The 15,140-nt window shown below is 38.0% G+C and overlaps 1 protein-coding gene across 1 annotated transcript in view; it reads right to left on the reverse strand.

The window, feature by feature from the left end:
- CCDC181 (coiled-coil domain containing 181) overlaps nt 1-14,937 on the reverse strand; it is a 56,864-nt gene extending 41,927 nt beyond the window's left edge. The window contains exon 1 of the mRNA XM_063627227.1: nt 14,919-14,937. Within this exon, the coding sequence (XP_063483297.1) occupies nt 14,919-14,921 (3 nt within the window). The 5' untranslated portion in view covers nt 14,922-14,937. The remainder of the gene's footprint in view (nt 1-14,918) is intronic.
- Between the last annotated feature and the right edge of the window lie 203 nt (nt 14,938-15,140).

The following is a 15,140-nucleotide window of genomic DNA, read 5'->3' on the forward strand; positions in this document are numbered from 1 at the left end:
ACAGTCATGGCTCACTGAAACCTCTGCCTCCCGGGTTCAAGTGATTCTCAAAGGTTGACAGACTGACATGCAGAAAACAAAAAATAAAAAGAATGAAAAGCAAAGACAACCTAGACTAAAAGAAAATTTTTTGTCTCTTCTAACAGCAAGCAGAGACAAACATTAAATTGCAATATTGTACAGTCATTCACCATCTGTAATTCACAATCTATAGTGACAATCTTGAGCTTCTAAAAAAGGTTGGTTTCACTATTATCTCTTTAATAAGGCAGAGCACTATTAGTTTTCAATAATTTCATTCAATTTTGCCTGTTGAGCTCCTTAACTTCTGGGCCCACTGGGAGGTGAATAATTCATAACTTCTACATGAAAGAGCTCACAGACTGAAAAAGGAAATAGGCTTAAACAAAGGGAGCACAGTGTGATGCACAAGGTACAGATTTAGCTTGAAAAATGGAGAAATTAATTAGGAGGAGAGTGACAATAAAATGAATTCTACAAAGTGTTGACATCAGAGCTGACTTTTTTTTTTTTTTTTTTGGCGGGAGGGAGACCTGAGTTTTATTATTTCTCAAATCAGTTTCCCCAAGCATTCAGGGGTCAGAGTTTTTAAGGACAATTTGGTGGGTGGGGGTAAGCCAGTGAGCCATGAATGCTGATTGGTTAGGTCAGAGATGTAATCATAGGGAGTTGAAGGTGTCTTCTTGCACTGAGTTCCTGGGTGGGGGCCACAGGATCAGATGAGCCAGTTTATTGATCTGGGTGGTGCCAGCTGATCCATCAAGTGCAGGGTCTGCAAAATGTCTCAGGTACTGATCTTAGGGGCAGTGTATCTTTAAATATTATAGCCTCTAGCTGCATGACTCCTAAACCATAATTTCTAATCCTGTGGCTAATGTTAGTCCTACAAAGGCAGTCTAGCGCCCAGGCAAGAAGGAAATTTGTTTTGGGAAAGGGATAAACTATAAACTAAGTTCCTCCCAAAGTTAGTTCAGCCTATGCCCAGGAATGAACAAGGACAGCTTGGAGGTTAGAAACAAGGTGGAGTTGGTTAGGTCACATCTCTTTCACTGTCTCAGCTACAATTTTGCAATGGCAGTTTCAGTCCCTCCCTTTGGGTTTTATAACACGTTAATCTTAATGTGTTGGCTAATGAAGATGGAAAAAGGGTGAAGACCATTCTAACTTCTTCCTGCTGATCAGGGGCATAGTGGGGGTAGGTGTTGACCCAAGGAGAGAGGAGTGGAACCACTTTGCAACTGTCTGAGCATACTCATGCAGACCTGGCTGTGGTTCCAAGGCTTGCATGGCAAAGGCATTAGTATTGTCATCTATAGTTTTAGTACCGCATTTAAAGGAACAGCTATAACGTAAATACTGAGTACTAGGGTAAGTAGTGCAATGCCCAGTTTTAAAAGTAAACATTTGCAAAATAATGTTTAGGGCTAACTATGACGTGAACTCCAAAATTCCTGTCCTCTGGAGACCAAAAGAAAGTATTTCCACATGGTCACAAGGTTAAGCTCTTAAGGATACAAAACTCAATAGAGAAAATTCATCTGGTATTGGTTTTACGGACCTGCAGCAAAGTTTGTACCTCACCAGCCTGCCAGGCTGGCTTGAAAAGCAGGCTTATAGGTGTCCTAAACCCATGTTCTATCCTGTGATATCCCTCTCTCCATCATAGAAAGACAAATTTTTAGCACAAAGTGTACCAGATTTGCTACAACCTAAGACTATTCTCACAAATCCTTTTTTTTAAAAAAAATATATATTAATCAAACCCTTGCAGAGGAGACAACCAGTTACACTTACATTTACAAACACACCCACAAACAGACTCACACAGAGAGACCAGAAACTTGTGTGGTAAGAATTTCTTACCCTTTCTGCCGGCATACTAGGTTTTCAGGTTCCCTTTCTCTGTAGCTTCCATAAGAATGGAGCAGTTTTTGATGACCCTGCTTGCTGTGCCATAGCTGTGAGGGTCAAGCCACTTAACAAAAGAAAATCATCCTTTTCTGTTTTATGAAGCCATAGGCAAAAGATTCTCAGTTTTGCAAGATGCCACCCAATGGCCTGCATGGGGAACCAAATTAACATTTTTCATCCCAGCAAAATACATATAACAAAACAGACACTAGTCACCTTGTTCAGCACCCAATATCAACCTGACAAAGCTCAAACTTTCTCCTGTTGGTCCCTGTTGTCTTTGATCCACTCCAGATGGGAAAGGATCACCTCCAGATGGTAATTCACATTGGGATCTCTGGTCAAGGTGAAGAGCGAATAGTCACCCTCAGACAAGCCTGTTGAGCTTTCTTTAGGGCTCACCAAATGTGACCAGACAAATAAGGGGGGTTTCTGAGTTAAGTCTGCTGGACTTCCGTAAGCAATTTCTTCAGAGGTCCCCTTCACATATACAAAAACACACAAAGATGAGACAGACAGAAGGATTCCAAATCTGATCCCTAACCAACAACTCCAAGAGTATCCCTTCCAAACTATCCTCCTATTCTCCATCTGAGAAATCTCCCTGAAATCTTCCTGATTGAGAGGTCTCCTTAACCAAGACTCTTCCTACTAGTTAGGGAGAGCCAACTGAGACCCCCCCAGGAGCTGAACTGAGACAGACACCCCACAATGGGGTTACATCCAGACCAAGACCCCCATAGGAGCTGAACTGAGACAGACACCCCATGGTAGAGCTACAGACACCCTGCACTGGGGCTATGGACAGACATTCCACCATGGGGCTACAAGACCAGTTGGGAGAAGGAAGAAGGTGTTTGCAGCTCCTAGGATACTCACCAATCCAGACACCCACAATGGGGCTACAGACAGACACCCTACCATAGGGCTACAGACACCCCACCATGGGGCTACAGACAGACACCCTGTGATAGGGCTACTGTTATGAGACGTCTCCCCAGAACTATTTCTGTATTGCAATTAAATCCATGCATATTAGGAAATGGGAGAGTTCCCTGACACCCTCCCTCATGGAACTTGCGACAGGGGTGTGGTTCGTTTGCTCGGCCACTGTGCTCAAATACCTTACAGGATGGGGAGCACGCAGACAGGCAGGTGCAGGAGCCAGGGCGCGTGCGTTTGGTCTCAGGACCCACAGTAGCATCTAGGGGTGTGTTACAATTAATGCTCTTTTAGCAGTTGCCATCCACAGACAGCTAAGTGTTACACCAGCTCAGTGGAGTCAGGGTGACAGCCTTTTACACCCTGCCCTCTTGGTATCTGGGTCCTTGTCCCACATCCAGGAAGAATCAGGTCACACGGACTTAAAGGATGGTGAATGCGGGGATTTTATCGAGTGATGGAGGTGGTTCTTGGAGGGATAGGTGGGAAGCTGGAAAGGGGATAGAGTGATAAGATGATCTTTCCCTGAAGTTCAGCCATCCCATCTCCTCTCTGACCATCCCCAGCCGAACTCCTCTCAACGTTCAGATGCTCCTTCTCTTCTTCTCTGCTGCTCCACTCTGCTGCTCTTCTGATTGTGGATCCCGGGGTTTGGGCTTTTTATGGGTACAGGATAGGGGCATGGTGAGCAAGAGTGGTCTTGGAAAAGGCAACATTGGGATGTGAAAACAGGAATGCCTGTTCCCATTTAGAGCCGCAGGTTTCCAGGCTTGAGGGTGGGGCCTTTTCCGGGGAACTGCTCTCTTCTACCCACTATTTCCTTGCCTCCTGTCCATATCAGTTGGGTTGGCAGCACACCACCAGTAGAGGGAGTACGAGAGTCAGCCCCCCCAGTCCAAGAGAACTAAGCCCACTTGGGCTGACCTCTGGATCCATCGCTGGAGGCAGATACCAAACCACAGGCAGGTAGCCACAAGGGCAATCCCAGAGGAGCCCCCAAATTTGTAACTGCCCAGTGGGTTCACCTTGCCTGCTGCCTAGACAGAGCCTGATTTATCAAGACAGGAGAATTCCAATAGAGAAAGAGTAATTCACACAGAGCTGGCTGTATGGGAGACTGGAGTTTTATTATCACTCAAATCAGCCTCCCAGAGCTGAGTTTTGAAGAATAAAAAGAACTGTGCAAAAAGGATAAGGCATTGTACATAGAGATGATAGCATTTGCCAAGACATAGAGGCATCAACTAGTTTACTCCAGGATCTTTAGGTAATTCAGAATTGCTGGCTCAAAACATGCAAGATGGGGCCAGGCACAGTGGCTCACACCTGTAATCCCAGCACTATGGGACATTGAGGTAGGTGGATTACTTGAGGCCAGGAATTCAAGACCAGCTTGGCCAACATGGCAAAACCCCATCTCTACTAAAAATACAGAAACAAAACAAAACAAAAAAATAGCATGGTGGAGCACACCTGAAATCCCAGCTACTTGGGAAGCTGAGGCACGAGAATCACTTGAACCCAGGAGGCAGGAGGCCACAGTGAGTCGTGATCATGCCATTGCACTCCAGCCCAGGCGACAGAGCAAGACTGTCTAAAAAAAAAAAAAAAAAAAAAGGCAAGATGAGGTATGGCGTCACGTGAAATCTATTTCTTATTGCCCATGGCAGCCTCTGAAATACTACAAACATACTGTGAAAACTAATGCAATTCTGATCTGTGAACAAAAGTTTCCATTAAAACTAATACTAACCTTGGGCTAGTTAAGCATATTTCTGCTAAACTGTGAGTTCCTTAAAAGCAGCAACTGCATTTTAGGCATTTCTGTACACTTAGTAGTATATGTATTTAAGTCTTTAATGAATATTTATTGAGTTCACGTAACTGAACTCATGAACTAATAATTTGTGAATAACTTATGTGCTTTATGCTATTAAGTTCATCACTTTTTCTGATATTTAATCGGGAAAATGGAAGTTACTGAAGAAATTAGTGTTTGTGATCAGGGAAGAGAGAGGAATAAATTTCTAAAATGGGGCATTTTGGGAAAGTGCAGAACTCTAGTAAATTAGGATAATCAGAGGCACCATGAAAACACAGAACTTGCATGTAGGTGAGGAAGGAACGATGAGGGGATGTTAATGACATACTTTGCAATTTTATAGAATACAGCAGTTCTGTGTACCCTCTCCCTCTCCCTACACATTCCATTTAACGTCTTCTTCCTTCTCCCCTCTAAAGTGAGTACCCTCTGGCTATCGATAACTGTACAAGGGAAGAAAATTAAGAACATGTAAGAACAGGGCGATTTAGCAAGAAGTAGGTACATGAAGCAAAGGAAGCTGGTTCTTATTCAAGGACTTTTCCTTTGATGGGCTTTATGCTTTTTAAACTCTGACGATACTAGATATCAATAGATGACTGTATTTCAACTATAGGCATTGAAAAATGTATTTAGAATTTATGACTCATCAAGGACTATGAGATTTTACATATATAAGATCAATATATGTAATCAGTGCCATGTGTCTTCCCTCTCCACTGTTTAATACTAGTTACATGTATAAATTGTAAATGTGCATAGTCTGAAATATGATCCCAGAAATAGATAATACTTCCCAATTATCTGTCATCATTTACTATACTATGTATAGAAATAAATAAGTAAACAATATGAGGAAGAGAACAGTATAAAGTTGAGCAACTCTCTACGTTTTGAATAAATGATTTCACTTAGAAAAGCCAATATTTATTTAACGTAGGTAACCAAGAAGAAAATTTAAATAAGTTGAGTGCCAAGAATTGAGAACATGTGACCACGCACATCTCCTATAAAACTGTTCAAAGTAATACACTTTATAAAAAATGTTCAGATTCTACAGAGTCATGAAATTTTAAATCACTTAAAAATAGTTATTCAGCACATATGTGCAAAACACTGTTTTTATATATTTGGAATATATCAGCAAACTAATATGTTCCTTAGAAGTCAATTACTTCAACCACCTAGAACCCAGTTGCAAAAGAAAAGTACAAATGTCTTGAAAACAATAATATGAAGCCATTAAAAAGTTTTGTGAGTTGTTTGAGCAATTTTTGTGAAAATCTCTCACAGTCCTTTGATTTACTTTATTTTAATAAGCTCAGATCTCTGAATTTCTAGTCCAGAAAGTAGAATGTGATAACTTGAAAGGAAGGGAAAGAAAAGAGATGAGATGTCTTAAGTAGGTTACTTTTCTGAATTTTACACCTGTACATGCTATTGTTAATGCACATTCATTTATAGAACACAAAGACTTTATAATTGTAATGTTTAACACACATATATTTGAAATGGATACATTGACATTGACATATTTTGTAAATTAAAAAACGGATAATGTGAGAAATATTTTCTTTAAGGAATCAAAAATTCTTTCCCTTCAATGGAGAGAGGACAATAAATAATAAACATAACAAATAAGTCATATGATAGAAGATGAAAAACAATATGCAAAACATAAAGCAAAATAGAATCAGAAGTGTCAGGGTGTGTTCTGGTAGTGAGATTGAACTTTTAAATATTGTAGTCAGGTTAAAGGTTATTGAGGTAACAGTTGAGACTTTCATTATAGTTATATAGAGATTTGACATATAATAAAATCTACCTATATACAAATATATAGAGAGACATATATGTGTCTATATGTGTATTATATATCAGATATATCACATATCTGGATACCATTATAATGAAAATATGCCTAACTATCAAAAAACTCAAGACCATCTTTTTGTTATTCACTCTCATGTGTCATACCAAAGGCTGGAGACCTTGAGTTTGCATTTAACCCTGAGCAGCAGGACAAAACCCCTTCTAGCTTGTATTCCAGAAATACATTTCTTAAAACAAGTGCTCTAAGGAAAAAAGCATTTGCAATGTAATTATTTTCATTTGTTTAGTAGATTTTTACAGCACTTATTTCATGTGTTAAGCACCTTTGAGCATATGTCCACTTGCCATAAGGCAAAAGTTTAAAGGGATTTCCTGCAGTGTTGCTTTTGTTTTCTCAGTATGTGATTAGAAGTCCTGTGATCGACCTTAACTGAAGAAGGATTTAATAGGAATAAATTATGGAAAAGAAAAGAAATGAATCAGAATTTAGCTTTTGAGAAATCAACAAACATAATTTACTTTTTAAATTATCAATAAGAAAACCCTCTGTTTATAAGTGGTGCCTCACTGGCTAATAATTACTCCTTGAAAATATCTACCCATATCATTGAATCTAAGTACCATTTACTAAGGTATCCTATAGTTTTAGCTTTTCTCAGTGCAGATTAATAGCAGAAGCTGTACTTCATCCAGACAAAAATATTTAACATCAAAAGCAAAAATTATGAAATAAGGAAGCTAAACACCAAGGCTCCATTTAAGGTATACAAATAGTACTGATGATTAGCAATAAGAATAATCATCTTCTGCTCATGTGCTCTGCTAAAGCAAAGAATAACTGACTCACATACACAAGGAAAATGCTCTTCAATTTGCACTGTTGTTATAAAAGTGCTTTTAAGTCTCTCATATTCATATTCACTTATATTCTTTACTGTTAGTATCACTTCACAGAAAGACTAAAAGTACATTTTGGTTTATTAACAGTAATAGACAATTAGTTATAAAATTTGCCTGTGGTTAAATTTATACTCAACTTATTCTCAAACAGATCTGAGGCTGCTTGCAGTAACATTGATATGAGTGGTAAATACAGATGAAGAGGAAGTCAATATGCTAACCCTAAGTTTGCTCAGTTTCTGAAGATACCTTTATGGCAAAAAGCCAGGCCAGTAAACAGATCCAGCAAAAGTGCCAACACCCTTCATTGGGAAAACTTCCTCTCTTGAACCTTTAAATCAGGATAGTTCTTTTTTATTTGACACCTATGATGGTGTAGAGCTTCAGGTTTTAAGCAGCCAGTTTTAAAAAGAAAATACAGTACTACAATACCTAGCTCTTGTGTGAGGAAGAAGCAATCACGGGTGTTCCTCAGGAAAAACTTGTTATCCTCGCATTAATTTTTAAAGTAATTTCTCAGGTGGCATTTTTATTAGGGGTAGTGAGTGATGTAAGTGACAGGGCCTGAAGGTAGCATTTTTACAGCAAAGTCCAGACACATTCCTAATGGTTGTTTCCTACAATGACCTTAAACTTTTTTAAAAGCATAACTATAAGTCTCAGTAAAGATGATTCTGCATTGTCACATTTTCTTGGTAATAGTTTGACAAACTACACTTCAAAAACCACATGCTTTTAAAAATTGGGATTTTTTAAAATTTGAATTCTTCCAAATATTTTATCTTCACCTTTGCCTCTTGAATGCCTCATGCCTTGTAGTGACAATGCAAAAGCAGTGGTGGCTACATGTTTTTCTTCTCTGGCCTTGGCACATTTCTTAAGCTAATTATAAAACTTAGATAAGCAAGAGTACCTTCGGCATTAGCAAATAATGAGCACATCTTGTCTCTGGATCCAGATGCAAAGAGAGACTGTCTCCCAAGATTACAGATTGCCACAATTGAGAGGTTCGTGTCAGCAACCAGAATACTCTCAAAAATGTAAATCAGATTACATCCCTCCATGACTTTCCAAAGCTATTAGAATAAAATACAAATTCCTTACCTTAGTTCCAAGGTCCTACATAATCAGGCCCCTTCTCACCCTGTGATCTCACCTCCTACCACTTTCCAGTTCATTCATTATGCACCAATCATCCTAGACATGTGTCTTCCTCAAGAATAACAAGGTCTTTCCCATGTTTGATATTTCCTCTTGCCTGGAATGATCTTCTGCAGATATTTTCATTGCTGGCTCCTTCCTATCATTCAGATGAGAGTGGGTATTTTTATCTTGTTCCTGATCTTAGGGGGAACAAAATGCCCAGTTTCTCATCACTCACTATGATTTTAGGTGTAGCGTTTCTGTAGATGCTCTTTAGAAAGTTTGAGGAAATTCCCCTTTATTCCTCGTTTGCTGAGAGATTTTGTCATGAATGAGTGTTGGGTTTTGTCAAATGCTTTTTCTACATCTATTAAAATGATCACATTATTTTTTCGTCTTTAGCCTGTGGATGTCATCGATTACATTTATTGATTTTGAAATGTTGAGCTACATTGCCTACCTGGAATAAATCTCATTTCGTAGTGGCATATAATCCTTTTTATACATTGGTGGATTTGATTCACTAATCTTTTTGAGGAGTTTTGCATCATGTTCATGAGAGATCTGAGTCTGCAGTTTTTCTTTCTTATAATGTCTGTTTTTGGCATTAGGATAATGATGTCCTTATAGAATGAGTCAGGAAGTGTTCCCTTTACTTCTGTTTTCTAGAAGAGATTGTGGAGAATTAGTACAATTTCTTGCTTAAATATCTGGTACATTTCACCAGTGAAACAATCTGGGCTTAGTGCTTTCTTTCTTGGAAGGTTATTAATTAGTGACACTATTTTTTTTAATAGATATAAGTCTATTCAGATTGTTTTTCAAGGAGGTAGTGCATTTTATCGAAGTTATCAAATCTATGTGCATAGAGCTATTCATATTACTTCTTTATTATCTTAAAACATTCATGGGATCAATAGTCATGATTCCTCTTTCATTTCTGATACTGGTAATTTGTGTTTTCTTTCTTTAGTCCTTGGTTGGTTTGGCTTGAAGTTTATTGATTTTATTGACCTTTTCAAAGAACCAGCTGTTTGGTGTCATTGATTTTCTCTATTGTTTTCCTTTTATCAATTTCGTTGATTTCTCCTCTAATTTTTATGTTTCTTTTCTTCTGCTTACTTTACGTTTACATTGACCTTCTTAGGCCGGGTGCAATGGCTCACACCTATAATCCCAGCACTTTGGGAGGCCGAGGCAGACGGATCATGAGGTCAAGAGATCAAGACCATCTTGGCCAACATCATGAAACCTCATCTCTACTAAAAATACAAAAACTAGCTGGGCATGGTGGTGCACGCCTGTAGTCCCAGCTACTTGGGAGGCTGAGACAGGAGAACTGCTTGAATCCAGGAGGCAGAGATTGTAGTGAGGCGAGATGGTGCCACTGCACTCCAGCCTGGTGACAAAGCAAGACTCTGTCTCAAAAAAAAATAAATAAGTAAATAAATTGCCCTTCTTCATTTAGTTTCCTAAAACGAAAGCTTAGATTACTGGCTTTGAGTATTTCTTCTTTGCTAATAAACAGTCATCCCTCCATACCCTCCATATACCCATGGGTTCTGCATCTACAGATTCAGCCAAATGCAGATGAAAAATGTTTGAAAAAGTAAAACCAATAAAAATAATACAAATTAAAAACCAATATTCTATAACAACTATTTATATAGCATTTACAATGTATTAGATATTATAAGTAATCTAGAGATGATTTAAAGTATACAGAAGAATGTATGTAGGTTATATGCAAATATGACACCATTTTATAAAAGGAACTTGAACTTCTGCAGATTTTGGTCTCTGTAGGAGGTCCTGGAACCAATCCCCATGGATACTGAGAAATGACCATATGTACTTAATGTTATAAATTTCCCTCTAAACATTGCTTTTGTTGCATCCCACGAATTTTGATAAGTTGCATTTTCATTTATTTTGAATATTTTCTAATTTATCTTGAGACTTTTTCTTTGACACATGTTATTTAGAAGTATATTGCTTAGTCTCTACTAAAAAATACAAAAAATTAGCCGGGCGTGGTGGCGGGCGCCTGTAGTCCCAGCTACTGGGAGAGGCTGAGGCAGGAGAATGGCGTGAACCTGGGAGGCGGAGCTTGCAGTGAGCCGAGATTGCGCCACTGCACTCCAGCCTGGGCGACAGAGCGAGACTCCGTCTCAAAAAAAAAAAAAAGAAGTATATTGCTTAATCTCCAAATATTTGGGGACTTTCAAGCAATCTTTTTGTTACTTATTTCTAGTTTAATTCCTGTATAGTCTGTGAATATAATTTGTATAATCTCTATACTCTTAAAAGTTGTTTTTGATTTATTTTTTTGAGACAGAGTCTTGCTCTGTCACCTAGGCTGGAGTACAGTGATGCAATCTTGGCTCACTGCAACCTCTGCCTCCCAGGTTCAAGAAATTCTCCTGCCTTAGCCTCCCGAGTAGCTGGAATTACAGGTACCCACCATCACACCCAGATAATTTTTGAAATTTTAGTAGAGACGAGGTCTTGCCATGATGGCCAGATTGGTCTTGAACTCCTGACCTCAGGTGATCCACCCGCCTCAGCCTCCCAAAATGCTAGGATTATAATGTAGGAATGAGCCACGGTGCCTGGCCCATAAAGTTGTATTTTGCAGCTCAAATGTAACCTATTTTAATACATATCTATTCAAGCTTGAGAAGAATGTGTATTCTGCCATTGTTGAAGTATTCTATAAATTTCAATTACATCAAGTTCATCTAGATCAAATTGATAGTACTATTCAGATTAACTATATCCTTACTGACTTTCTGCCTGTTTGACTTATGAATTACTGAAAGGTGTTGAAGTTTGTAACTATTACAGTAGACTTGCCTATTTGTCTCATGTAATTTAACCCTTTGTTGTTAGATGCATGCTAAGGATTGTTATATCTTCTTGGAGAATTGATTTCCTTATTATGTAATGCCTCTCTGTCTTGATCATTTTCTTTGTTCTGAATTTTGTATTGTCTGAAATCAATATAGCTACTTCATCTTTCTTTTGTTAAGTGTTAGCATGGTATATCTTTTTCCATCCCTTTAATCTATATATGTCTTCATATTTAAAGTGGGCTTTTTGTAACATTGTTACTTTTTTCATATCTTTTTCTGCCTTGTCTTGTTTTTGAACATTTTATACTATCCATTTTATCTCCTCTCTTACAGACAGCAATTACTCCTCTTTTTGAAAAAAGTTAGTTGCTCTAGAGTTTGCAATATATATTTTTAACAAACTTAAAACTAACTGAAAACTAACTTCAAATAACAGTATACTGTTTCACATGTAGTGCAGGTACCTAATAACAGCTTTCCTAGTTCTTACTTTCTGACCCTTATGACATCATTGTCATCCACTCCACTTACCCATATGCTAGATAATGTTTCTATTATTACTTTAAACAGTTTAAAGTTTAGTGTTAAGAATAAGAAAAATAAAATATATTATTTTATCTTCATTTATTCCTTCTCTAACATTCCTTTTTTAAATATAAAACTAAGTTTCTGACCTATGTAATTTTCCTTCTCCCTGAAGAACTTATTTTAATATTTCTTGCAGGGTAGATCTGCTTGCAATGAATTCCTTCAGTTTTTGTCTTTCTGAGAAAGTAATTTTTCTTCACTTGTGAGGGATAATTTCACTGGATGTAGAATTATAGGTTACAGGGCTTTTTTTTTTTAACAATACTTTAAATATCTCACTCTATTTTATTCTTTTTTGTATGGTTTCTGACAAGAAATCTGCTGCAATTCTTGTCCTTAATCTCCCATCTGGCTGCTTTCAATATATTTTTGCCTTTGGTTTTTTGAAATTTGAATATGATATGCCCTGGTGTAGACTTTTCGTAATTATCCTACTTGGTGTTCTCTGAGCTTTCTGGATCTGTTGTTTCCTGTCTATAATTAATTCTGAAATGTTCTTGTGCCATTATTAGTTCAAATGTTTCTTCTGTCCCATTCACTCCTTCTTCTCTTGGTATTTCAACAATGTGTATGTTACACCTTTTGAAATTGTTCCACAGTTCTGGAGTGTTCTGTTCTTTTTTTAGATTCACTTATCTGTTTTATTTCAGTTAGGGAGTTTTCTGTTTCCCTATCTTCTAGCTTAGTGGATTTTTTCTTCTGTTATGCCATGTGTACTGATGATCCCATCAAAGGCATTCTTCACTTTTAAGATAGTGTCTCTGATTTTTAGCATTTCCCTTTTATTCTTTCTTAGAGTTTCCATCTCTCTGCTTATATTCCCCTTCTGTTCATGCATATTGTCTATATTTTTCCACTAGAATCCTTAAATATTACCCATAACTTCCTGGTTTGATAATTCCAATGTCTGTGTCATATCTGAATTTGATTCTTATGCTTGCTTTATCTCTTCAGACTGTTTTTGCTTGTCTTTTAGCATATCTTGTAAATTTTTGTTGAAAGCTAGACATGATCAGATAATAGGAACTGAGGTAAATAGGCCTTAAGTGTGAGGTTTTGTTTTAATATGGCTAGGAGGTGGGTTGTATTTGATGTTTGCTGAAGTTGCACATGCCATAAGCTTCCAATTTCTCTAGTATCCGTTTTCCTTCCTGTAGCATTTGGGCCTCCCTGTATTAGTCAGTGTTCACTAGAGGGACAGGACTAATAGGATAGATGTAGATATGAAAGTTTATTAAAGAGTATTGGCTCACACAATCACAAGGTGAAGTCCCACAACAGGCCATCTGCAAACTGAGGAGCAAGGAAGCCAGTTCCAGTCCCAAAACCTCAAAAGTAGGGAAGCCAACTTCAGCCTTCAATCTGTGGCTGAAGGCCTAAGAGCCCCTGGCAAACCAATGGTGTAGGTCCAAGAATCCAAAAGCTGAAGAACTTGGAGTCTGATGTTTGAGGGCAGGAAGCATCCAGCATGGGAGAAAGATGGAGGCTGGAAGACTCAGCCAGTCTGGTCTTTCCACCTTCTTCTGCCTTCCTTTATTCTAGCTGCGATGGCAACTGATTAGATTGTGCCCACCCAGATTGAGTGTGGGTCTGCCTCTCCCAGTCCTCTGACTCCAGTGTTAATTTCCTTTGGCTGCACCCTCACAGATACACTCAGGATCAATACTTTGCATCCTTCAGTCCAATCAAGTTGACACTCAATATTAACCATCACACTTCCTAAGGACTCTTCTTCAAGACAGTCTGTGTTTTTCAGCTCCTTCAGCTATAATTCAGTTATGATAATAGAGCCCGATTGATATGGGGGTGAAGTATGAAGAGAATCATTCATTCTAGAATCTTATGATTAAATTTCAATTTTTTAGTTGGCCTGTGTCCCTGGGCTGTGACTTTTACAAGTGTTTCTTAGGTTCTCCCTCCATCTCAGTAGGTGAAACAGAAAGGCTCAAGAGGAAGCTAGAGTTGAAGAAACTGTCCTTCCCCTACAAAGGATAAGGCCGTGATAATGTATTTTTCCCTGGAGAGTAGGCCTTTGTTATAGAATGTTCTAGGCCTACTTTTATAGTGGTTACTTTCCCCCTCTATCTACAGAACATTTTCATGTCTCCCATCTGAAACTATGCACACTAAACACAAATTTCCCATTTTCCTTTCCTTTCAGCCCCTGGAAACCACCATCCTGCCTTCTAACAAGGATGTAGTCTTTTGCATTTGCCATAATGTTTTTGAGGTTTCTCCATGTTATGGCATGTATCAGGATTTCATTCCTTTCTATCACAGAATAGAATTCATTGTATGGATATACCACATTTTATTTATCTACTCAGTAGCTGATAGACATTTGGGTTGTTTCTACCTTTGACTATTATAAATATTATTGCTATAAGAATGTGCATACAAGTCTTCGTGTCAACCTATGTGTTTATATTGGTTAGATTTCTGTGCATAGAATCGTTGGTTTGTACGTAATTTTTAAGAAGCTAACAATCTGTTTTTAAAAGTAGCTGTACCGTGTTATGTTCCCACCAGCAATGTATGAGAATTCCAGTTTCTCTACAGCTGTTAATACTTGGTATTTTCTGCTTTTTTTGTTACAACCATTCTAGTGAATGTATACTGCTATCTCATTGGCATTAATTTGCATTTCCCGAATGACAAATACTGTTAAGAACTTTTCATATTCAGATTGAACACCTCTTATCCAAAATGCTAGGACCCTAAGTATTTTGGATTTTTATTTTTCTCAGGTTTTTAAATGTTTGCAGAATACATACCACATTAAGTATTCCTAATCCAAAAATCTGAAATCCAAAATGCTCCAATGAGCATTTCCTTTTCATACAATTGTTGCTGGGCACAGTGAGTGGGGGAACATTACAGATGTGGAAGTCCAATTCTCTTACCATCTGCTTGGAGTTTTTTTCCAAAGAAGTTTTTTCTTTATGGCCCTAGGATCTGTCTCATCCTCATATATGAGTTCTGGACTGTTGGTAGGGAAAATCACAGCTCTGTATATTTTTGGTTTTCTGTGGGGACAGTGAAACCAGCTTGCTTCTGTACTGCCACTTTAAAACCAGATGTCTAAAAAAAAAAAAAAAAATGCACATGGTAATAATAGATAGCTT

This window comes from Symphalangus syndactylus, chromosome 12 (assembly GCF_028878055.3).
Source record: "Symphalangus syndactylus isolate Jambi chromosome 12, NHGRI_mSymSyn1-v2.1_pri, whole genome shotgun sequence".
NCBI lineage: Eukaryota > Metazoa > Chordata > Mammalia > Primates > Hylobatidae > Symphalangus > Symphalangus syndactylus.